Source organism: Physeter macrocephalus, chromosome 17 (genome assembly GCF_002837175.3).
Source record: "Physeter macrocephalus isolate SW-GA chromosome 17, ASM283717v5, whole genome shotgun sequence".
In the NCBI taxonomy this organism is placed as follows: Eukaryota; Metazoa; Chordata; class Mammalia; order Artiodactyla; family Physeteridae; genus Physeter; species Physeter macrocephalus.
The window spans coordinates 831,459-853,927 of NC_041230.1; the positions used below are offsets into that span (position 1 = coordinate 831,459).

Genomic DNA, 22,469 nt, shown 5'->3' on the forward strand with positions numbered 1-22,469 from the left:
CCTGGGTCGTCCGGCTGTTAAATGCCATGCCATTCTGTCTCCAAATCTTGTCCCCATGCCATCGAGGGCGGGGAGTTCTCTGCTGGATCCTCGTCTCCTGGAACAGCCCCAGCGTCTGAGAGTTCGTGCAAAGGATGTTTCTGGTATGTGCAAATGGACCCTCACCTTGGGAATTTCCTGGCGGTCCAGTGGTTAGGACTCCACCCTTCCACCGCAGGGGGCATGGGTTCGATCCCTGGTCAGGGAACTAAGATCCCGCAGGCTGCCAAAACAAAAAACAAAACAGAACAAAAAAAACCCAAACCGAAACAAACAAAAACACCAACGGACCCTCACCTTTGTCTTCTGTCCCCCATCAGCTCTTGGTTGGCAATTTCTCTAGTACCTCCTAAGCGTCACGTCTTGCTTAATTCCCCCATCGGCCCTGTGAGGTGCACACAATCACACCCATTCTACAGATGCGGAAATGGAGAGAAATGAGGTCAGTTGCCCAACAAGCAGGTGGTGGAGCTTGGATTGGAACCCCAGCCCGTCTGACTCCATGCTCCTCTGCTGCTGATTTCATGTGTCTCTTTGATGACCCAAACTCTCTCTGGGTGATCTCTTCGATGGCTCTGAGTCAGCACCTGAATCTGCTACATGCCAGGCAGCTTCTCCACACACACCTGGGTGTCCCTGATGCCCCGTCCACAGCCAACAAACATCTCTGCCCCACCTCCCTCCATCTCCATCATCAGTCACTTATTTCCCTTTGTTGGTGGTGACACCATCGTCTCCCCAGTTGCTTCTGTCAAAAGCTGGGAGGGGCCCTTGGTCCCTCCCTTACTCCTTCCTACTTTCCACTTTGGCAATTCATGTCACCTTAGTGCCAAAATAGACACTGAATCCACCCACCTATTTCCTCTCACCCTTGTCCAAGCTACCCTTATGTCTCACCTGGACAGGTGCAGGAGCATCCCAGCTAGTCTCCCTGCTTCCACCTTCAACCCTGTTCCCCCCACCTCCCCCCCCACTCCTACCCCACACTAAGTTCACTCTCCGCTTGGCAGCCAGCGTGCTCCTAAAATATAAAAGAGTATCCTATTAAACCCTGCTTAAAGCCCATCTATGATTTCCCACTGCAATTGTAATAAAACCTAGACACCTCCAAGGCACTCTGTGTCTGGCTCTATGTCCGCCTCTCCAGCCTCACCATTCCGTCGTGCACTGCCTCAGACCCCCTGGACTTCCTTGACTTTCTTGACATGGGAGGTGCCTCTCCCACCTCAGGGCCTGTCTTCGCTGTTCCCTGTGCCTGGGACACGCGTCCCATCACTCTGCCATGATCACCTTCTCTAGAGTAGACATTCCCTTCTAGTTTCTATCTCAGCCCCTTGTTGGTTTCCTTTCTATGCCTCATTTCAATCTATAATTGCTTTATGTGTTTGCTTCCTTTTTTATTGTTGTTGTTTCTCTGTGGCATGTATCACCATTGGATGTCCCTCGTGGTTTTTTTTATCTCCTTTTCTGTGTAGTCTATCTCCCACAACTTGAGTGCCATCTCTGACAGGGCAGGGGGTTTTGCCTGCTTTCTGGGCTTCTGTTCCCTGGCACATAGTAGGTGCTCAGTAAACATTTATGGAACGAAGAAACATTTCTCTCACTCGGACTGAGGCTTCAGGAGGGCAGGGACCTTGTCTAAGGTGTTCACTGCTGAATCCCTGGAGCCCACTCTGGTACCTGGCACGTGCAGGGGCTCTATGAAAACAGGCTGAATGAGAGTGAGATTACTGAGAGCCTTCCTCTCCCCAGAATCTCTGCACCCAATGCCTCTACATCTTCAGACCTGACAGGAATCTCTAACTACCCAGCCCTGGGAGAGCACACACAGGGGGAAGATGGGGAAGCCCATCTTTCTGAGATTGGGTTCCAAATCCTTGCAGGGAAGAATGCTTCTGACTCCAGGGGATGGTACCTTAAGGCGTGGGGAGTCCTGCCTCATCGGTCCTGGTCCTTTCACAGACATTCGATAAGTATAAAGGACCCCTTATGTTTAGGTAAGGGTTGCATTCACCAAGGCCCATGGGCCCCCAGACAGAGAGCCCACTGAGGGCAGGGACTGGGGCAGCTCTGTTTCCCCCGTGCCCCGTGCAGGGCCTGGCTCCTGGGAGGTGCCAGCAAATGTTGGCTTCCCGAATAAAGAGATGATCCTTATCACTCCCCTGCTACAAAATCTCCTGACCTCCGCCTCAGCCAAAGCCCTGCCCCGTGATGACTAAGCTTCTTGCCTGGGCAACACCCGTGCCCCACCCTCCTTGTTTACCATGACTTTCTCCCTCAGAAAGACTCTCCCGTGTTCTCCACGGCCGGCCGTCTGCCTAAGTGGTAAACATCTTTATTTTTGTTCAGCCTGTTTAGGAGAGGTTTCTCTTGTATTCACAGTTTGGGGGTTTAGGCAGGAGCTCTGAATACTTAACAAGGCACACCCTAGAGTTTAGTAGGATTTCCAGACTTCTTAAAGAGCCCTCATCCCTGTTGCCACCATTCCCACCCCGTTATGGTTTTGGCCTCTCCCTGGCCTCCTGGCCTTTAAGTCCCCCTCCCCCATCCCCACCCCACAGTCCTCCTAGACACAGACCCAGAAGGCTCTTTCTGACACCCGGGGCGAGGCCTGTCTGCTCTAAACCCTTCCTGGTGCGCCGTCACCCCAGCGGGTAATCCGCCTTGCGCAATGGTATTCTGACCCTCTTGGGGGTGGGGTGGGGGGACGCTGGCCGCCCTCACCAGCTCCTACCCGGGCGTCCCGCACCAGAAGCAGCCATTCCGCCCGGTTCACGGTGCGTCCTTCCCTGCAGGCCTTTCCACCTGCTGTTCTCTGGGCCGCAGGTGCACCCGTCCTCCTCCACCCTCTTCCCCCGCGCTCATTCTTACTCATCTTCTGGGGCCTGGTTTAAACACTACCTCCTTCAGAAAGCGTTCTGTGACGCCCCACGCTAAGCTAGTCGCCCCACCTCTGGGCTCCCCTGTGCCCTTACTAACCCCCGCCGTGACACGTATCCCTTTGGGTCTTGATTTGCCAGAGTCGGTCCGTGCCGCCTCCCCCATCAGACAGAGAGCCCACTGAGGGCAGGGACTGGGGCAGCTCTGTTTCCCCCGTGCCCCGTGCAGGGCCTGGCTCCTGGGAGGTGCCAGCAAATGTTGGCTTCCTGAATAAAGAGATGGTCCTTATCACTCCCCTGCTGCAGAATCGCCGTGGCTTCCGCCTCCAAGTCACAGCTGCGCCCATGCGATCTGGCCCCTCTTACCGAGCTCTGAATACTTAACAAGGCACACCCTAGAGTTTAGTAGGATTTCCAGACTTCTTAAAGAGCCCTCATCCCTGTTGCCACCATTCCCACCCCGTTATGGTTTTGGCCTCTCCCTGGCCTCCTGGCCTTTAAGTCCCCCTCCCCCATCCCCACCCCACAGTCCTCCTAGACACAGACCCAGAAGGCTCTTTCTGACACCCGGGGCGAGGCCTGTCTGCTCTAAACCCTTCCTGGTGCGCCGTCACCCCAGCGGGTAATCCGCCTTGCGCAATGGTATTCTGACCCTCTTGGGGGTGGGGTGGGGGGACGCTGGCCGCCCTCACCAGCTCCTACCCGGGCGTCCCGCACCAGAAGCAGCCATTCCGCCCGGTTCACGGTGCGTCCTTCCCTGCAGGCCTTTCCACCTGCTGTTCTCTGGGCCGCAGGTGCACCCGTCCTCCTCCACCCTCTTCCCCCGCGCTCATTCTTACTCATCTTCTGGGGCCTGGTTTAAACACTACCTCCTTCAGAAAGCGTTCTGTGACGCCCCACGCTAAGCTAGTCGCCCCACCTCTGGGCTCCCCTGTGCCCTTACTAACCCCCGCCGTGACACGTATCCCTTTGGGTCTTGATTTGCCAGAGTCGGTCCGTGCCGCCTCCCCCATCAGACAGAGAGCCCACTGAGGGCAGGGACTGGGGCAGCTCTGTTTCCCCCGTGCCCCGTGCAGGGCCTGGCTCCTGGGAGGTGCCAGCAAATGTTGGCTTCCTGAATAAAGAGATGGTCCTTATCACTCCCCTGCTGCAGAATCGCCGTGGCTTCCGCCTCCAAGTCACAGCTGCGCCCATGCGATCTGGCCCCTCTTACCTCTCTCCTCCACTTACCCGCTCCACCACTCGCCTGCCGCCCCTGGCCAGCATCACCCTTCCCACAAATCTGCAGAGCCCACTGCCTCACCTCGCGTGGGTCTCTGCTCAAATGTCATCTTCTCCTCGAGGCCTGCCCTATCCACCCTACTTACGTGTGTGACATGCTGCCCATGCTCCGATTCATCAATTTATCACCATCTGACACTACATATTCTACTTATTTTCCTCCTTTTTTGGCCTCTCCCATGAGGGCAGGCTTTTGTTTTGTTCACTGCTGTCACAAATCGAGTGCGCAGTAAATATCTGCAGAATGAATGAACGAACGAATGAATGTACACATGGATCTTGAGGTCATGGAAGGTTTCCAGCGTTCACAGGGGACCTTCAGGTTTCTGCCAGACTGTGTCTCTCGCCCTCGGAGGCTGCCTCAGGCCAGGGGGACCGGTGGGGAGGTGGGAGGAGAGAGCAAAGCTCCCCAACCAGGCAGCGGAAAGAAAGACTTTGCTCTCCGGTCAATGGCCACCCGATGCAAGGTGTGGTCACAGTGACCTCCTTGTGGTTGGAGCTGAGAACAGCATTTTCCCCGGCTCCCACCTGAGGCCCTCCTGTCACATTTGCCACAGAACTGTGGTTGAAACTGCACAGAGACGGGTTGTAAGTGTAACATACACACCGGATTTTGAAAACTTAGTACCAAAAAAAGGTAAAATATCCTCAAGGTTTCAATTAATTAATTTATTTTTGGCTGTGTTGGGTCTTCGCTGCTGGGCGCGGGCTTTCTCTGGTCTACTCTCCCTTGTGGTGCGCGGGCTTCTCATTTCTGTGGCTTCTCTTGCTGCGGAGCACCGGTTCTAGGCACGTGGGCTTCAGTAGTTGTAGTTCGGAGGCTCTAGAGCGCAGGCTCAGTAGTTGTGGCACACGGGCTTAGTTGCTCCGCGGCACGTGGGATCTTCCCAGACCAGGGATAAATCCGTGTCCCCTGCGTTGGCAGGTGGATTCTTAACCACTGAGCCACCAGGAAGTCCCATCCTCAAGGTTTTAAAATATTGATTACATGTTAAAATAGTAATATTTTGGATATAGTGGGTCAAATAAAATACATTATCAAAAGTAGTTGTGGCACACGGGCTTAGTTGCTCCGCGGCACGTGGGATCTTCCCAGACCAGGGATAAATCCGTGTCCCCTGCGTTGGCAGGTGGATTCTTAACCACTGAGCCACCAGGAAGTCCCATCCTCAAGGTTTTAAAATATTGATTACATGTTAAAATAGTAATATTTTGGATATAGTGGGTCAAATAAAATACATTATCAAATTTTCCCCTCCCCCCCTTAAAAAATATGGCTACTCGTAATTTTGAAATTACACATATGGCTCGCATTATATTCCTGTTGGACGGTGCTCCTCTAAACCACAACAGAAATCCAACCACCCACCCACCTCCTGGTGTGAAGGTGTGAAGGTGTGACGGGCGAAACTCGGTTACGGAAAAGTCCCTTGCCCGAAACCACAGGGTGAATCAGTGGCCGACCTACAACAAGGGCCCAGGTCCTCTATGCTTCCAGCGGGCGGCATAGCAAAAAGGTTCAAGAGCCCTAGCTCCTTCACTGACTTGCTGCTGTGTGACCTTGGGCAAGTCACTTCACCCCCTCTGAGTCAAAATTTTACCCTTTGTAAAATTAGGGATCAAAACGCAAGGAAGGAGTGTTCCGCAGCGCCTGGGGCGCTACAATCATTCCAATTGACCGTGATCATCTTGCGCCCCCTAGAGCCCGTTCTCTCCACCGCAGCTGCAGGGATTTTTAGAAAACGGAGATGGGCTCCTGCCTCTTCGAGATGCTGCAGGACCAGCCCCGGCTACCACCAGATCTCAACTCTTGCTCTTCTTCTCCCTGCCCACTCTGCCCTGACCACACTTCCTTGCTTTCCCCTGGACTTACCAACTTTATTCCCACCTCTGGGCTTTTGCATCGGCAGTTCCCTCTGCCTGGAAAGCTCTCCCCCAAGATGGCTTTATGATTCACTCTTCTGCTTTATTCGGGTCTCGGCTCAAGTGCCACCTCCTCAAAGAGGCCTTGCCCTGACCCCTATGGACACTGGCTCTTGCTATCTCCGTCTCTCTTTATTTATCCTGCTTTATTTTTATTTATCGCATTAATCACTACCTGACATTTTATTTGTATTGACTTATTGTCTGTTTCTCCCAGATTGTGAACTTCACGGGCGCAGGGGCTTCCGTCTTTTGCTTACTGCAGTATTCCTAGCACTTGGCACATGGGCCACAGATGAGGTGCTCAATAAACGTCTGTCAAATGAATAATTATCCTGATGCTCAATTAACTCACAGAGGAGGCGGGGCCTCTGGTCCCTGCCCTCCAGCCCAATCTAATTAGGGAAAGCGAGCCCCAAAGAGTGTGGATGGCTGGAGGACAGGACCCAGGGGCTGGGGTTCGGGAGAGTCCTAATGTCCTGGGCTGGGCAGGGTGGGAGGAGAGACTCAGGGGTGTTTCCAGGAGGCCCCTGGAGGATGTGAGCCGGAAGCACTCCTGACAAGGAACCAGCCCAGCACAGCCTGGAGGCGGGACTGAGGACACCAAGTCTCCCCGGCGGTCAGGCAGGAAGTTTCTGAGCCTCACACCTGTCTGGACCGGCAGGGAGGCAACCCTGCAACCCAGAGCCCCGCGGGGGGCCAAACTTTAATGTGAACAACGAAGTTGGACACCATTTATTGAGTGCTTTATCGAATATTCACAACAGTGCTTCGGTGGGAGGCTTTGATTCCATTCTCAGAGGAGGAAATGGAAGACCAGAGAGGCTAAATCACTGACCCAGGTTCACCCAGCTCTGCCTCCAGAAATCTGTCTGGGGAGCTCACCCAGCGGCTCCCCACCCATCACACAGGGATTCAGGTGGTGGTGGGCGGGGAGGGGGTGGTGGTAAGGACTAAATACACCGTCTTGAGGAGCCCCAGGCAGACCTGGGTGTGAGCCCCGAGCTGGGGCTCCAGCGAGGTGACCTCGGGCCAGTTATGGGACTCGGGCTACAGCCAATGAGATCGTGGCGCGGATGCAACGAGATGATCCAGCGCCTGCCCCGTACACAGCGCTCACACAGAAGCATCACGACTGCTGTAACTGACGTGCCCATCAAGTTACATGGTTTTGCTTATCCCACTGCAGGCAAACATGAAACATCAGGCGCACCGCAGGCGCTCAAGAAGGGTTAGGACTATCTGAGCACGGCCAGAACCCCAGAGAGGTACAGGCAAGAGGCCCCCTAATTCCCACTCGCTCAGGAATGCAAAGTTGTTTAATTCTCTCCTCTCTGAGGCCCAGGAGTCCCCCAGGCACCCAGGAGTCCTCCGCAGCCCCAGGAGCGCAGAGCCCCGGCTTCTGCAGGACCACAGGTAAGGGGTTCCGACCCCTTCCCAACCTCACGCCGAAGCCCGGGCTAAAGTAACTCGGGTACCTTCACAGTGTCATTTACAGGCGGCCCCGCACTCCCACGTCGTCGGATCCCAGCGGAGAACTGGAGTCTCTAGAAGCCGGGGATGGGCTCCGAAGTCGGGGGTCCGGACGGCTGTGGCTCCCGCGGCCACCCGGCGGCCCCTCCTCGTCCAGCCCCCGGCGGCCCTTGCCGATGGCCAGGCGGGGCCGGCCGCGGTTCAGGCCGTCCAGGAGGGCGCAGGCCTGGCAGAGCGCGCGGCTGGCCAGCGCCCCGCAGCGGGAGCAGGCGCCGGGGGGCGGGGGCCGCGCGGCCGGGGCCAGCGCCAGGCGCTCGGCCGAGTGCACGAGGTCCAGCACCGCCGACGGCCGCGCCGCCTCCAGCAGCTTGAGCAGCTCGCGCGCGTGGCCGCGGAAGGCCTCGGGCGCGTACACGCACTCCTCGGAGAAGTAGTCCAGGCGGCGGAAGTGCGCGTACAGCACCACCTCCTTCTGCGAGGCCAGCTGCAGCGGGCGGCAGCGCGGCAGGGCGCCCCCCTCGCCCGGGGAGCCCAGGCCCCCGCCCCGCGCCAGCCGGCCCGCGTCGCCCCGCAGGAAGTTCATGAGCACCGTCTCCGCCATGTCGTCGGCGTTGTGTCCTGGGGGAGAGACGCGAGCCGGTGAGGAGGGGGCGCGGGGGCCGGAGGGTCCGCGGGAGGAGACCCCGCGGTACCGTGGGCGGCCAGGGGGAGGCTGCGGGTGGACCCCGCGAGAAAGGAGAGGGGAACACACCAGGCTCCCGTGGAGCGACTTGGGGTGCCCTCATTTGCCCCCCTCTTGTTGCAAACCAGGCTCTGTGCGCGGTGCCCTTTCAGGTAGTGAGTAAAACTGCTCTACGCTACAGATAGAATTTCAGTCTTAGTGAAAAGTGTACTTCAGACAGCACAGACATCAAAATGGCATTTGATGGAGAAGCTCAAGTGGGCTGTTGACACAAGTGCCTCTGGGAATGCAGATTATGGTGTTTAGAAGGACCAGGGAGAAAGTAAGTGCATATTTACACAACAGTCACCATAAATTTGAAGCTAAATCTACTAATTGTGCAACTTGTCATCTTATACTTGAGTCTATAGTAAAACACTGGTCTTAGGGCTTCTCAAGTGGGCCATACTTTCCCTCCTCAGGGCCTCTGCATAAGCTGTTTCCTCTGCCCAGAACCTCTCCCACCCCCTTTTTGTCCTTCACCTAGTGACCCACTCGGCTTCCGGTCTCCGCTCACTCAGGAAACGCTTCCTTATCCCCACGTTTCTCCCTCACTAGGTCCTCCTGTGTCATTTTCCTTAGTGGCACAGGAAATAATTATACTCAGGTTATAATTACGTATGTGAGAAACGGACAGGAGCAGAGACTGTCTTGTGCATCATAACGGCGAACATTTATGTTTACTGTTTCTCAGTGTCTTGTCTAAGGGCTTCATCCGTAATTCCCGTAATTCATCTAATTCCCAGTAACTCTAGGACCTAGAGAGTATTAATATCCCCATTATATAAAAGAGGAAACCAAGGTTAGGTAGTTTGTTCTAGGCTCTATAGCTTGCATCTGGCACACAGTAAGTGGTCAACAATTATTTGTTTAAGTAATGACTGGTACAGAGAAAGCGTTAGCAAAGAGGAGAAGCCAATAGGGAAAAGGACACAGTTGCGTTCAGACTATAGATGCTTCCGATGGGAGATGTCCCTTCATACCCCTCCTTTTATGACAAGGGACACAAAGAATGTCATAAAAAAAAAGTGCAGAGAACCACAGCCCTAGCCCCTAGAGAGTACCCTACCACCCCTCTATCTGCCAGCGTGTGTGTACAAAGACGATGGCAGTGACTCAAAAGCTTACCATGCCCCTCCTAAGGACACGCACATACTATGAACCTTCCGTGCGCATGCACTCCCCCGCCTCCCTGTTCAGCGTCTCCAATTAGGATATACGCACTCTCCTTTACGACCTCTGGGGCATGCGCCTCGCGCCTCAGTGGCCTTAACAGTGGCCACCCCTCGCCCGCGCATGCGCCCGTTCCTCCCACCGCGCCCCTCTGCGCCGCGCCCGCGCTCACCCGTCACGACGTGCGTGGCTGCCACGCGGCGCGCCCCTTCCTCCAGCGCCCGGCGTCGCAGCACCCCGCAGAAGGTGCAACAGGAGCGGCTGCGGCCGGAGCCGGCCGTGCTGCGGGCCACGGCGTCCATCGTCCAGCCCCCGAAGAGCTCTGCGTAGGCCACGACGGTGAGCGGGAGCTCCCAGCGTGCCGCTTGCCGCCGCACGGCCGCCAGCGCCGCGTCCCGGTAGCCGCCGATGCCCTCGTCCACGGCCACGAGGTGCAGCGAGATGCCCAGGCGCGGGGCCAGCTCGCGCAGCACGTGCGCCAGCACGGTGGAGTCCTTGCCGCCCGAGGCGCCCACGGCCACCACGGCGCCGGGCGGCAGCAGGCGGCCCGCGACCACCGTGTGCAGCACCTCGGCCTCGAAGGCGGTGCAGAAGCAGGTGGCGCACAGCGCCTGGCCCGAGCGCGGACGGCGGAGGGCGGCTCGCGCCTCGTGGCAGGAGGCGCACTGCGGGGCGGGCATCGCGGGGTCCTGGCGAGGCGGGAGGGGTCGGCTTCTCCTGGTTGGGTGGAGAGGGGAGGCGGGTTACACGTGGGTTCCGGATTGCAGGAGTCCTTGCCTACAGAGGGGCTGCTTGCGTAGTGTCTCTGCCAGGAACAGTGCAGGCCGAGTAGGCCTTCTCCAGAGTAAGGGAGGGTTATACGTATACAGTTGACCCTTGAACAACACGGGGGCCAGGGACGCAGCCAAAATCCGCATAACTTTACAGTCGGCCCTCCTGGTCCCGCATCCGCGGATTCGACCAAACCACGGATGGTGTAGTACTGTGTGTATTTATTGAAAAAAAAAAAGAAAATCAAGAGTATTAGGGGACCAGCGCAGTTCCAACTCATGTTGTTCAAGGGTCAACTGTATTCTAGTTTAAGGAAGCTAGTGCTTCCAGGAAGGCTTCTTGGATTACACCCATTACACACCAAGAAGAGAAGGAGCTGGTTGGGAGAGGCGGAGGGGAGAGGGAGAGACAGGCAAGTTACACCCAGAATTAGGTCGGATTCTGTTTGGAGGAATGGAGGTGCGTATTAAGGACCAGTTTCACAGTCTCCCAGGAGGCCAGCCCTTTTACAACCCTGACCAGAAGGACAGGGTGGTTATCACTGACCTGGGCTTCCAGGGCTGTTCAGAGAGCTTGGGAGGGGTCAGTGATCTAAGAACAGAGAGAGGCAAGGGAACTGCAGCCCTGTTAGGGGAAGGGGGATGAACAGAAAAGACCAACCGGATTTCACTTTGGTGGGGGTGGGGTACTGTCTCTAGGAATTGGTCCCGATCCTATCCTCTGAAAGGCGGGGCAGTCATCTCCTCCAGGGAGACACAGAGGCAGCATGGGTCGTACCTCCCAGGAGATCAGCTGGGGCTTCTTCTGCTTTGGGGGCGGGAGGCGGGGGGCGTGGTGTGGGCCTCCAGGATTGCCGTGGTCTCAGAATCTCCCGAAAGCTGCTGTGGCCTTATCAAGACCTGGATCAGCCCAACTGTGACTCATTTCTGTTCCCCCCACCTCATCTCTCCCCACCCAGCCAAAAATTCCAACCCTCTCTCCTTGGATCCACCTGCTTGGGGAACCCATAAAAACTCACCGGACTGAGCCCCTCCTCCCCAAGCCACCGTCATCTCCAGGCTGAACTAGTGCAGTAGCCCCTGAGCAGGTCACCCTGTTTCCAGGATTTACCACAATGTGTGGAATCATTTTGTGTGACTTGTATGCTTACTGCCTGTAACACCTATTAAGGACCAGTGCAACTCAGACGCGTCTGACAGGCATCTCAAAACCTAGATTCCTGATTCCCCTTCCCAAACCTGCTTCTCTTGCGGTAAAGGGCAGCCCCATCCCTCCGGCTACTCAGGGCAGGAGCCTTGTGATCCAGGACCCATGACTGCTCTTTCTTCATCGTTCTCACTCTCCCTGTGGGTGACTCCCAACCACAATGTCAAGTCCCAGCCTTTCCTCCAAATGCGCCACTGAAGATGCACCTGGGGCATCCTCCTCGGACCTCAAGCCCCATGTGCCCAACCAGAATGGAGCAAATCCTGTGTGTAGCTTCAAAACAGATCCAGAAGCCCAACACTCCTTAGCATCTCCACAGCTGCGACCCTAGTCCGAGCTGAGCCATGTCTCTCTTACTGCAGGAGGCTCCTCCTTGGTGTCCCTGCTCCACCCTCCCCTCCTCTACACACACAACTCTCCACAGAACAGCCAGTGGGATCCTGCCCGGTATCTTCTCTACATTCTCCCATGCGTCTCATCTCACTTTCGTAAAAGCTTATGGCTGACGAGGCTCCCTTTTTCTCTGACCTCACATTCCACTCTCCTTCAGCCACCCTGGCCTCTACTCTCCAACAGCCCAGGAAACACCTACCCAGGAAAGTGTTAGCTCTGCTCGTTGCTCTGTCCAGAGTACTTTTCCTTGTCACTGGGCCCAGTAAGCAGCCCTCAGGACCCACTGGCCACGACCATTCGGCACAGCTGTCACAGCTGAGCAACGCCCCCTTGATATCTCCCCCCCCCGCATCCCACCCCCGGCTTTGACTTGATTCTCCCTCGCTCTCCTGGTCTGCTTCCTGCTCAGCCTCCAGTCTCTTTTGGAGAGCCCTCTTCATGGTTCTCAGGTCCTGCCCAGCTCATTTTCCTTGTGGGTCCTAGGCGCCCAAACTGACCAGTCACCCTGCTCCCCACAGGGAGAAACCTGTTCTTGCCCAGCTGTTCCCTGTCTCCTGAGAGGACTGCCACTTCCTCCCAGCTCCTCCCCAGGACAAGACATAAAGTCACCCTGGACTCATCTCTCTTCTCCCCCTAAGTCTATGGTCACTCGGTCCTAGGGGTCTACCTCCTGAGGGAGACCCTGGCAGGCGATGAGTCTGTGCAGATTGTCAGAGGCTCATAAGTCATGATACAGTTTTAATTTTATTCAGCGAGAGATGGGAGCCATGGGAGGGTTTTGCGCGAAGAAGGGATACGATCTGACTTAGGTTTTAAAAGTTTCCCTTTGGCTGCTGTGTGGGGAACAGGCCGTGGCAGGCAGGATCAGAGGCAGCGAGGCCAGGGAAGGGGCTATGGCAATAGTCAGTGAGATGATGATGGCCTGGACTGGGGTGCTGGCAGTGGAGATGACAAGGAAAGGTGAGATTTTGTATCTGTTTTGAAGGTAGGGTCCACGGGACTTGCACAGGACTTGCATTGGGGTGGAGGGTGCGGTCATGAGGAAAGAGGAAAGAAAGAAGGATGACTTGGAGGTTTGGGCCTGAGCACCTGGGAGGATGATGGGACCATTTAGTCAGAGGGGCCGCTGACCAGAATTCCATTTGGACATGTCAGATTTGAAATGTCTGTTAAGCATCTTCCCCTCGAAGACTTTATAGACCCCAGGCTGGGTCAGGCGCCTCCTCTGGGCTCGCAGAGGCCCCTGTATGCCCCCGTCCCAACCGGATCATGACGGTATCCTTCATGGTGACAGGCCTGTCTCCCCCCTTGTACTGTGAGCTCACTAAAGGCAAGGACAGGGTCTGCTTCGGCCACCACTGACTTCCCCTGCCTCGCACGGGATTTGGCACAGGGTCGGTGCTCAGGAAAGATCTGTAGGCTGAGGGAATAATAAATGCGCCCGGAAGACGAGACCCCCACCCCCAAGGATGCCTCCGAATCGCAGCCTTGTCGGAAGGACGGATAGTGTGTAACATCATTCTATCAAGACAGAGGTTCCAGGACAGAGTAGGGACCTCCCGGACGTACCCAGTTGGAGGCGGGGGCAGGGAAATGGTCGAATTCCAACCTGGGGGAGGGGATGGGCGAGCAAGAGACAGGCCGGACCGCAGTGCCCAAGGTGGGGATCCCGGTCAGAAGGCCTCTGGGATACAAGCGTTGGGAAATCAAAGGCGAGTGTCGTCACCCCCAGAGAGACCCTCAACCCTCACACGGCACCGCAACAAAGAGCGGGCGCTCACGAGCCGACCAGCTGGTGAGGAAATACCTGAGTAGAACGCGGTGCTGGACGGTCCAAACTGCCGAACACGCGGAACTCCGGCGCGGAAGTGGCTCCAGAGACTACGACTACCACAAGGCCTTAGGGGCTGTCTTGCCTACGGCTCCCAGAACCCCATGCAACAGCTCCACCCGAAGCGCCTGTGGTTACTGGGCCCTCGGCCTTCTACTCCCAGCAGTCCCTGCGGCCCCTTGTTTCGCTCTGCCTACCACTCCCAAAGTGCACTGCGTTGTTTCCTTCTGCGCCTGCGCACTGGCAAGGGACGTGGGGCGTGTACTGTTTGCTGTACTAGTAATCTGTTACCATGCAGGACGCTTAAAAGGCGAAATGGCTGTGTTCGGATTATCTGCTTTTGTGGGATTATTATAGGCTTCTGGAGGGATTATAGAGCATATTATTTTTACCCTTTGAGGTGGGGTTGCGGGTGGGAATTGAAGGTGGAAGTGCGGGGTTTGGTCGTGGGTGTAAAAGGAGACGGCGCATGCGCAGCGCAGAGAGCCTGAGGGTGGGGGTTCGGAATGGATCTAGGCATGGCCTGCAGGGGTGGTAATGGTGCGTGTGGACGTGTAGGGTGGGGAGAGGGAGCAGTGTGTGTGTGTAAGCTGAGGTCTCTGCGCGTGCGTCAGCCCTAGAGCCTCCGACTTCTGAGACTGAGGGTTCCAAAGACTCAGATCCCTGAAACTCACTAGTCCCTAGGCCCCGTGTCATAGAGACTCGGAGTTCCAGTGACCCAGAGACCCAGACCCCTGAGACTTCAAGCAGCCGAGAGAACCAGGACTCCAGAGACAACTCTCCCCAACCAAAGCCCAGAGACCTGGAGACTTCATGCCCCCAGGCCCTCGAAACTGAAATCTGGGGGCCAAAGAAGACCAAAGATTCAGATCTCTTAGACGCGGGAGACCAGAGATCCTGGGCCTCAGAAACTGACACCCAGAGTCCCCAAACCCGATCCCCCCAAAACTGGGGCTCAAAGGTCCTCACGATGAAGGGACCAGAGCCTCAGGGATCCCGAGACAGAGGTGCACAGCCCCAGGGTGTGCGGGTCTGTGGTGAGTGATGTCACGAGTGACTTGACAGGCACTGCGGAGGCCATGTTTTCCTCATGACAGGGGAGCCATGATTCCTTAGTTTAAGATGAGATGGCCTCCATTAAGTCACCGTCAAGGGTCATCATGGGCCAGTTCTTGTCATCACTGGCTCGTTGGTTCATTTGTTGAATGGTCATTTCCTGAGGTCTCCTTGTGCCAGGCTGGCCCTGTGCTAGGTTCTGGTGACACAAGCGAAGTCACAGTCCTCTGAGCCCTCTGCCTGGTGGGGGTGAGAGAGACATAGTTAATACAGGTGACAAAGCTTGACGTGGGTGTTAGGAACTCTGGAAGCTGAGCCTCAATCACTGCTAGCCAGGGCGTCAGGGGAAAAATTCAAGCAGAGGTTATTAGACAGTGTGCTTAGCACTTTACATGCACTGTCTCAGTTTGCTCATCTGTAGAACGGGGATGATAATAGCAATACCTGCCTTAAAGGGCTTATGTGAAGTCAAATTGAATTAACAACACCTACAAAGAGTGGTTTGTGCTCTAGAAAGTTTGTTCCAGTTGCCAAGTTAGAAAGAACTGGTAAAATGAATCTCCAGAGGTGGTGAATTTAAAGCATTTGGGGGCACTTCCCCTGGAGGTCCAGAGGCTAAGACTCTGCGCTTCCACTGCAGGAGGCACAGGTTCGATCCCTGGTCGGGGAACTGAGATCCCACATGCTGTGCGGTACAGCCAAAAAAAAAAAAAAAAAAAAAAAAGAAAGAAAGAAAAGAAAAGCACTTTCACTCAAGATAAAGTGGAAGCAAAATAAATGCCCAACCTCATTTGAACGTTTTATTAAATATAGCACATTTCCTCTTTTTTAAAATAACAGTGAGGGGACTTCCCTGGTGGCGCAGTGGTTAAGACTTCGCGCTCCCAATGCAGGGGGCCGGGGTTCGATCCCTGGTCAGGGAACTAAATCCCACATGCGTGCCTCAAATAAGAGTTCGCATGCCACAACTAAGGAGCCTGCCTGCCACATCTAAGACCTGGTGCAACTAAATAAATAAAATTTTTAAGTGAGAATTGAATTTAGAAGACTAGGTAATTGCCCAGAAAAATAAAATAGAACAACATAAAATCATACTTCCAGTAGAACACATAGTAGAGAAAACAAATGCCCAGAAAAAAAAGAAGGACGTCTACCAAGGTGGTAATCAAATGTCGTTGGCTCTGGGAAGCTGGGCCTGGTGTTGACGATGTTATAGACCATAGCGTGACACCATTTAACCTCATGTGTGGGATGGTGCTTTGCATAGAGTAGGTGTTCAATCAACATTCAAGAATGAGGGAAAGTCAGCTGGTCCCTCCAAAACCTAGATCTAAACATTCTAGTTAATAAGTACAAATCATACCTAGTAAGGTCTTATGAGACAACATATTTTAACATTTTTCCTGAAATATAAGAGTTAATTAGGATTATGAATACTTCTCACTATTATTATAATTACTTGCTGAAACTGACGGTCCCTCCCCGATGAGTTCCTATCATTTCATTTCTCGGTCTCTCTACGTAAGGCCCAATACTCTCCTGTAATCCTTCTCTCTCTGCACCCCGTTAGTGTCCTCAACCTTAGGCCCCGTGGTCTTTCCTGTAGACTCACTGTCCTTCATTCCCTTAAGCAATTAGGACAGGCAGACATGCAGAAGCATCCCTGAGGATGAACTAGGAAGCAGAGAGAAAAATAAGAGAACCCCAGCCCACTGATAAGAGGGTCTTCTTGTCCCCCCAATCCTTTTCTGTTAAGAAGACCTTATCTTTTCACCACTCCAGGTTATATGGCTGCCTTCCTGGCCTGAGTCTTGGATCCCATGCCTGAGGGATCAGACCCCCTCCTGGAGCTGGGCGATTTTTGAGCTCAGGACCTGGCTCTATTCCAGCACCACGGGCAGCGCCATCCTGTTGCTTGGAGCTCACCAGCCTGACAAAGCCTCCACAGGTTATCTTCACTGAAGGCTTCGAGTTACCATTTAAAAGTCATCCTTTAAATACAGTATGTGGGGGAATTCCGCGGCGGTCCAGTAGTTAGGACTCGGCGCTTTCACTGCCATGGCCCGTGTTCCATCCCTGGTCAGGGAACTAAGATCCCGCAAGCCGTGCATTGCAGCAAATAAACACATACATACGTACATGCATACATACAGTACGTGAGAAAATTGGTGGTGAGTAAGCCTCCAATTTCACTTTTCCCCTATTAGCTATAATTCGTGTGGGCTGCTATTTTGGTTATGTATTGCTGCACAGCAAACCACCCCCAAACTCAATGGCCCAAACGATCATTTAATTCTATCTCATGGTGCTATGAATTGGCCAGAGACCAGGTGGGCAGTTTCACTTCCAGTTTTGCCTTGGGCTCTTTCAGGCAGTCATGTTGCAACGGTTGCTGGAGCTGGGGATGAAGGTCTAAGCCCTCAGGCTTTCTCTGTGTAGCATCTCTTTCCATCAGAGTCCCCTGGATCGCTTACACAGATACCCAGGGATCCATGAGGCAGGAACAGAAGCTGCCACGCCTTCTCAATATCTGAGTCATACAAATCTCAGGACGTCTTGTCCTCCACATTTTATTGGGAAAAGCAGTCATGGGCCCAATCCAGATTCGAGAGGGAGACATAATAAATTCCATTATGTAATAAAAGGATAACCATGTTCGCATAAAGGAGGGGTAGGATTGTTTGGAGTGGTCTTTGGAGACTAGTACCTACAGCTACGTATCCGTCTGTCAGCTGCACCCTCTATCTGTTGGGGAGGTGTTCAGAAAATGAAATGGGACCATATCTGTAAAAGGGTAGCACAAAGCTTTCACCTTCCCTGAGCTTGGACCGCTGTCAACAGCCTATGTTGTTGACTGTCCATAGGACCTTCCTGAGGGTTGCCAGAAGGTCAAGGAGGAGAAACAGAGGTCTTCCTTTCCCCGGAGCGCTTCCTCCCAGGTAGACCTGGACCCTTTCCAGGACATCTGACATATTGACGCTCCTGAATGCAGACCTAGGGTCCGTGTTCTTTGCGGTCAGCTCCCCCTCCTCTGCCCCAGAGCTGCAGACATCTCGAGTCAGCCCTCGACTCTGAATCAGCACCACGGACAGCGGCATCGCCCTTTCCCAGGGATCCCCGGGATCCCTCGGAGCACGTCTTGGGCAGAGGCCCGACCCCTGCTGGGGCAGAGGTGGGGTTGGTCGCAAACAGAGCACAGAACTTGGTGGCTGGTGAAGGATCCCCAGCACAGCGGGAAGTAAGTGGGATCGAGAACATAGGACCTGAGAGTCCAGGACCATCTGCAGAATTCACATACCCTGTGAGTGCCTGAAAGTCCCTACTATGTCTACCTGGCCTATTCCTCTCTGAGAACTCACCTTCTAGTCCGGAAGAACAAGAGCCCCACCCATCACCTGCCTTTGTTTCCCCCATCACAGGTATTTTCCCTATGGCACCGAAATTGTCAGGTAAACTGTCCCCCAATCAGATGCTGCTTTCCTCACGAGCAAGAGCTGAATCTTTACTAGAAACCTAAAGGCACAGTGTGGATGGTTGGTGAATGACTGAACTCTCTTCCCTCGCCTCATTGTAAGAGTTGACAATTCTTCCTTCTCATATTAACATACACTTCTTATCACCCAGCCAATGAACCCTGGGCAAAGATGGATGAAGTGTCTCCCTGTGCGGTCAGTGGTGCATGAGACAGGGCTCCTGTGTGATTGGGACAATTCACTTGCCCACTCTGGACCTCAGTGTCTTCTTCTGCGAATTGAATAAGTGGGGCTAAAAGTCCTCCTAGCTCTGATGTCCTGTGGTCATAAGTTCCTCTTTCTCACACTGTTAGAGTCTCTGTGGCTTCCCTGTGTCTCTCCTCCAAGTATTCTGCTTTTCTTTGCAAATTGAGGACCATGGGAAAGAGTTTGGGTATAGCCCAGCCCCTCTGAGCACAGAGATGCTGTAACTGCCCCTGCTAGGAGAGAGTGAGTTGGCCAGGACGGGGGTGGTGGGGGGGCAGGAGGGGGATGGGGCCGCAGGATGAGATACCAGCTGAAAATGCAGGAGTTGGTGATGGCGTGAGTGTGCCCTGCATGCTTAGACCCTGCACCTTCCCTTCTCAATTATCCCAGCACCGACGCTACCCCGTGTTATGGGTAATGGTTCCAGGAAGGGGATGATATAGGACGGGCAGATTCATGAAGCTGAATGGAAGAAAACAGATGGCAGTTTTCTCTCTTTATACCAAGTCTTAAGAAAAACAAGTGCAAGGCCATAGTACTAAAGGCAGCATGCTCAGATGTTAAAACTACAGAGAAAAGCAAGGAACCACCAAATAGCATTAAAGTGAGGCTAGGGGCTTATTGAAGGAGTGGGGTGTGGGGATGGGGAGGAGAAACAAGAGGGAGATCCTGGGGGGCTGGCAGTGTTCTATTTCTGGGAGGGTGTTCGTTTTGTGATGAATCACTAAGTTGTCTTATATCTCTCCCCAATAATATTTCAAAACAACCCAGCATGGCTCTGAGCAGTCACCACTTGCCATGCCTTCCCACCACTTCCTCCAGCCCCCAGCCACACAGTTAAAAATAATCTTCGGTCAGTTCAGTGCATGTCTCTTCTCTCATGACATCCTCACCATCCCCGAGGGTGGGCGACTGCCAGGCTGGTGTTCCTCGCCCCAGGTCTCCTGCACACCTGTACTTCTGGGGGCAGAACCTGCGTGGGCAAAGCCCCAGAGGCTGACAGACCCCACCACACTCTGGATTAACATAGAGAAGTGTGGTCATGAGACAGACCAGCAGTGAAGAAATAATCCTGGCGCCTGGACAGCCACAACACATGGGCTAGTGTCCATCCCTTTCGAAATCCGTACGGAGAACCATGCTCTGTTTCCCAGGCATCCTGAAAGCCCACCTCCCCTCCAGGTCTTCCATGTGTGTTAATACACAGAATCCTCAACTGCACTGCCCGAGATTCCCCTCTACCCAGTCCTCCTGACGCTCAACTTCCAACCCTGTGGGGACAGCGACACCCTACCCCCCGGTGCATCTCCCATCACAGCTCCAGGTGCCAGGACATCTATTGTCTCCCCACCGGTCAGTGACTCAGGGGACAGCGTCTAGGCCTGGTGTGTGACCTCATGAACAGAGAGGGAATGCCCGTCACACGGACACTGAGGGAGGTCACCCTCCACCTCCCATGTCCCTACGTCCCACCCTGGCTGGACCGACCTCCACAAACTACACCCTGCGACTCAAGGGCTCTGGCCGGAAGGGACCAACTTTCACGTTGCAGAAAATGACCCCCGAGGGGAAGGGCATTGACAGGGAGGCAGGAAATGGAGCTCAGGCCCAGCATGGGGTGTGAATCTGGGCAAGCCTCTCCCCTTCCCTGGTCCAGTGTCCCCAGGAGCGGGCGTGGGGTGGTGCGTGGTTGATCGCTAAGGGCTCTCCTGGTGCCAACAGCCTTTGGCTGTGAACTTCTTCCTTTGAGGAGGCTCACTGCTCTGAGGCCACCCACATCTTCCTGCTGGGGCCTCCTCTAAATCTTGCAACGCTTCGTTCCTGAAAGACGAACCCTGAGAAACAGGCTTTCCCTGGGGGACCCTGGCACTGTCACCCCCAGACATGCTTCTGCCGCTGCTGGTGGTACTGCCCCGCTAGAGGGAGGGGGCCGAGGCCCAGAGAGAGTCCAGGAAGGCGCTGCAAGCTCAGGGGCTGGTGGCGGTGCCCGAGGGCCTGTGTGTCCGTGTGCCCTGCTTCTTCTCCTGTCCCAGGAGATGCTAGACTGACTCTACCCCAGTTCATGGCTACTGGTTCCAAGATACAGACTGGGAGGCTCCCGTGGCCACAAACGATCCAGATCATAAACTACAGGAGGAAAGTCAGGGCTGAATCCTCCTCCTTGGGGACCCCCAGACCAACTGCTCCCTGGACATCAGAGATGGCAGGATGAGGGACAATGGAAAATACTTTTTTAGGATGGAGAGAGGAAGAAGCCTCTCTCAGGTAGGAAGGAGCCCCCTGCCTGGCTGTAGGGAGCAGAGCTGCTTCCTGCTCAGGGCTGGGCTGGGTCCCTGACTCATCCTGGACCCACCCTGGTGACCAGAGACCCCCTTGTGAGTGAACCCAGTGGTCCCCCCCCCTCAGCCCCCATGGCCACTGTGCCCAGCTGTCCCCACTGGCCCCGCACTCCCCCCAGACTTGTCCACTCCCTCCTCAGCTCCCCAAGAGCAGGGCAACATCCACACGGCAGAGTCCACCTCTCAAAGCCCCTCATCATCCTTGTCCTGATGACTTCTCCTGCCTCCTCTTTTTGTTTTCCCTAACGATTGTTTATTTAAGTACCTTTGAGCATGCAAAATTCAAAACGCTCCGCAGAGTCTGTCCTCAGATGCACAGTCCCCTCGCGGGAACTAACCAGTATCCATATGCTGCTCTGAGCCTTGGTTTTTTCACCTAAAAGATAATAGGTCATGGATACCAGTAGTAAGACTGCCCTCCTTCTTCTCCACGACTGTGGAGTATTCCATTACATGGATGGATTCGGATTTTGTATGTATTGTCTGTTAGCGGAAAATCATGGGATTCATTTAATCTACTAACAGAAACACTACAAGGAATAATCCTGTGTCTACTTTCGTGTGTGTGTGTATGTCTGTGGGATAAGTTCCTAAAAGCAAAATGGTTGCTGCTTCATATGATCTAATTTAGAGAGATCTGGTCAAGTTGACCTGCGCTGAGGGTGGACAAGGTAATGGGAGTAAGAGGTAGGCTTCTGGGTTGAGATGGGGGTCAAGCAGCAGCTCATGATCTCCCCCCTTATAGAGACAAACCAGATGACTGAGGAAGGTTCCCAAGTGATCACACGACCATCTGATGAATAAGACAACATGATCCCCTAACTCACCTATAGCACCAAAGCGAAGAAAGGAATATATCACAGCAATCACTTCATAAAGTAGCCTTGGTGGAAAGAAATCAAAGAACTGGATGAGGCACTAAAGCCACCTCTGGAGTTTGGCTTTCAAAGACAGAGGCAGGTGAAGGCCAGGTGGGTGGGCATTTCCAGGAGGACCCAACATGCAAGGACTGAGGTCTAATGCTGGTTTTCTCCAGAGTCAGGAGAAATTCCCAGTGGGACCTTGCTGTTCAAAGCTCAGGGATCCAGCCTGTGTTCAGCAAACACTTGGTGCCAGGTGCTCTGATAGGATTTTACTCCTGTAAAATTGTCCACCCTCAGTGCAGATCGACTTGGTCCTAAAAGTGGACCCCAGCCCATTTATAATAGCACCAAAACACGTAAAGGAACAGCTTTAAAAAAAAATATATGCAATACTTCCACACTGAGAAATACAGGACATTGCTGAGAGAAATTAAAGACGATTCAAATGAATGAAAAAATATATCATGTTTATGGATTGGAAAGATGTCAGTTTTCTCCATATTGATTTAAAGGACTCTCAGTCAACAGACATGTATATGGGTGTATATGTATACATATGTATATTTATAACTGTGTATATATGTATGTATAAGTATATGTGATATAAACGATACACACACACAAATTGACAAGTGGATTCTAAAATTTATATGGAAAGGTAAAGGACCTAGAATAGCAAAACAATCTTGAAAAAGAAGAGCACAGTTGGAGAAATCAGATGTTATTATAAAGCTAGAGTAAACAAGAGAGTGTGGTATGGAACAGAATCCATAAATAGTCCCATACATACATACATACAAAC

General features: G+C 53.9%; 2 protein-coding genes across 2 annotated transcripts in view; one reads left to right on the forward strand and one right to left on the reverse strand.

The window, feature by feature from the left end:
• Nucleotides 1-5,275: 5,275 nt before the first annotated feature.
• CTU1 (cytosolic thiouridylase subunit 1) lies at nt 5,276-13,781 on the reverse strand. Its single transcript, XM_024132403.3, has 3 exons — nt 13,667-13,781; nt 9,662-10,206; nt 5,276-8,213 (listed from the first exon to the last, which is right to left on the reverse strand). The coding sequence occupies exons 2-3, from the start codon at nt 10,167-10,169 to the stop codon at nt 7,615-7,617; spliced, it is 1,107 nt and encodes a 368-aa protein (XP_023988171.1). The 5' UTR covers nt 10,170-10,206; nt 13,667-13,781; the 3' UTR covers nt 5,276-7,614.
• LOC112067294 (myeloid cell surface antigen CD33-like) overlaps nt 13,129-22,469 on the forward strand; it is a 28,471-nt gene continuing 19,130 nt past the window's right edge. Inside the window, 2 exon segments of the mRNA XM_055079223.1 lie at nt 13,129-13,134; nt 20,386-20,730. Of these exon segments, the coding sequence (XP_054935198.1) occupies nt 13,129-13,134; nt 20,386-20,730 (351 nt within the window).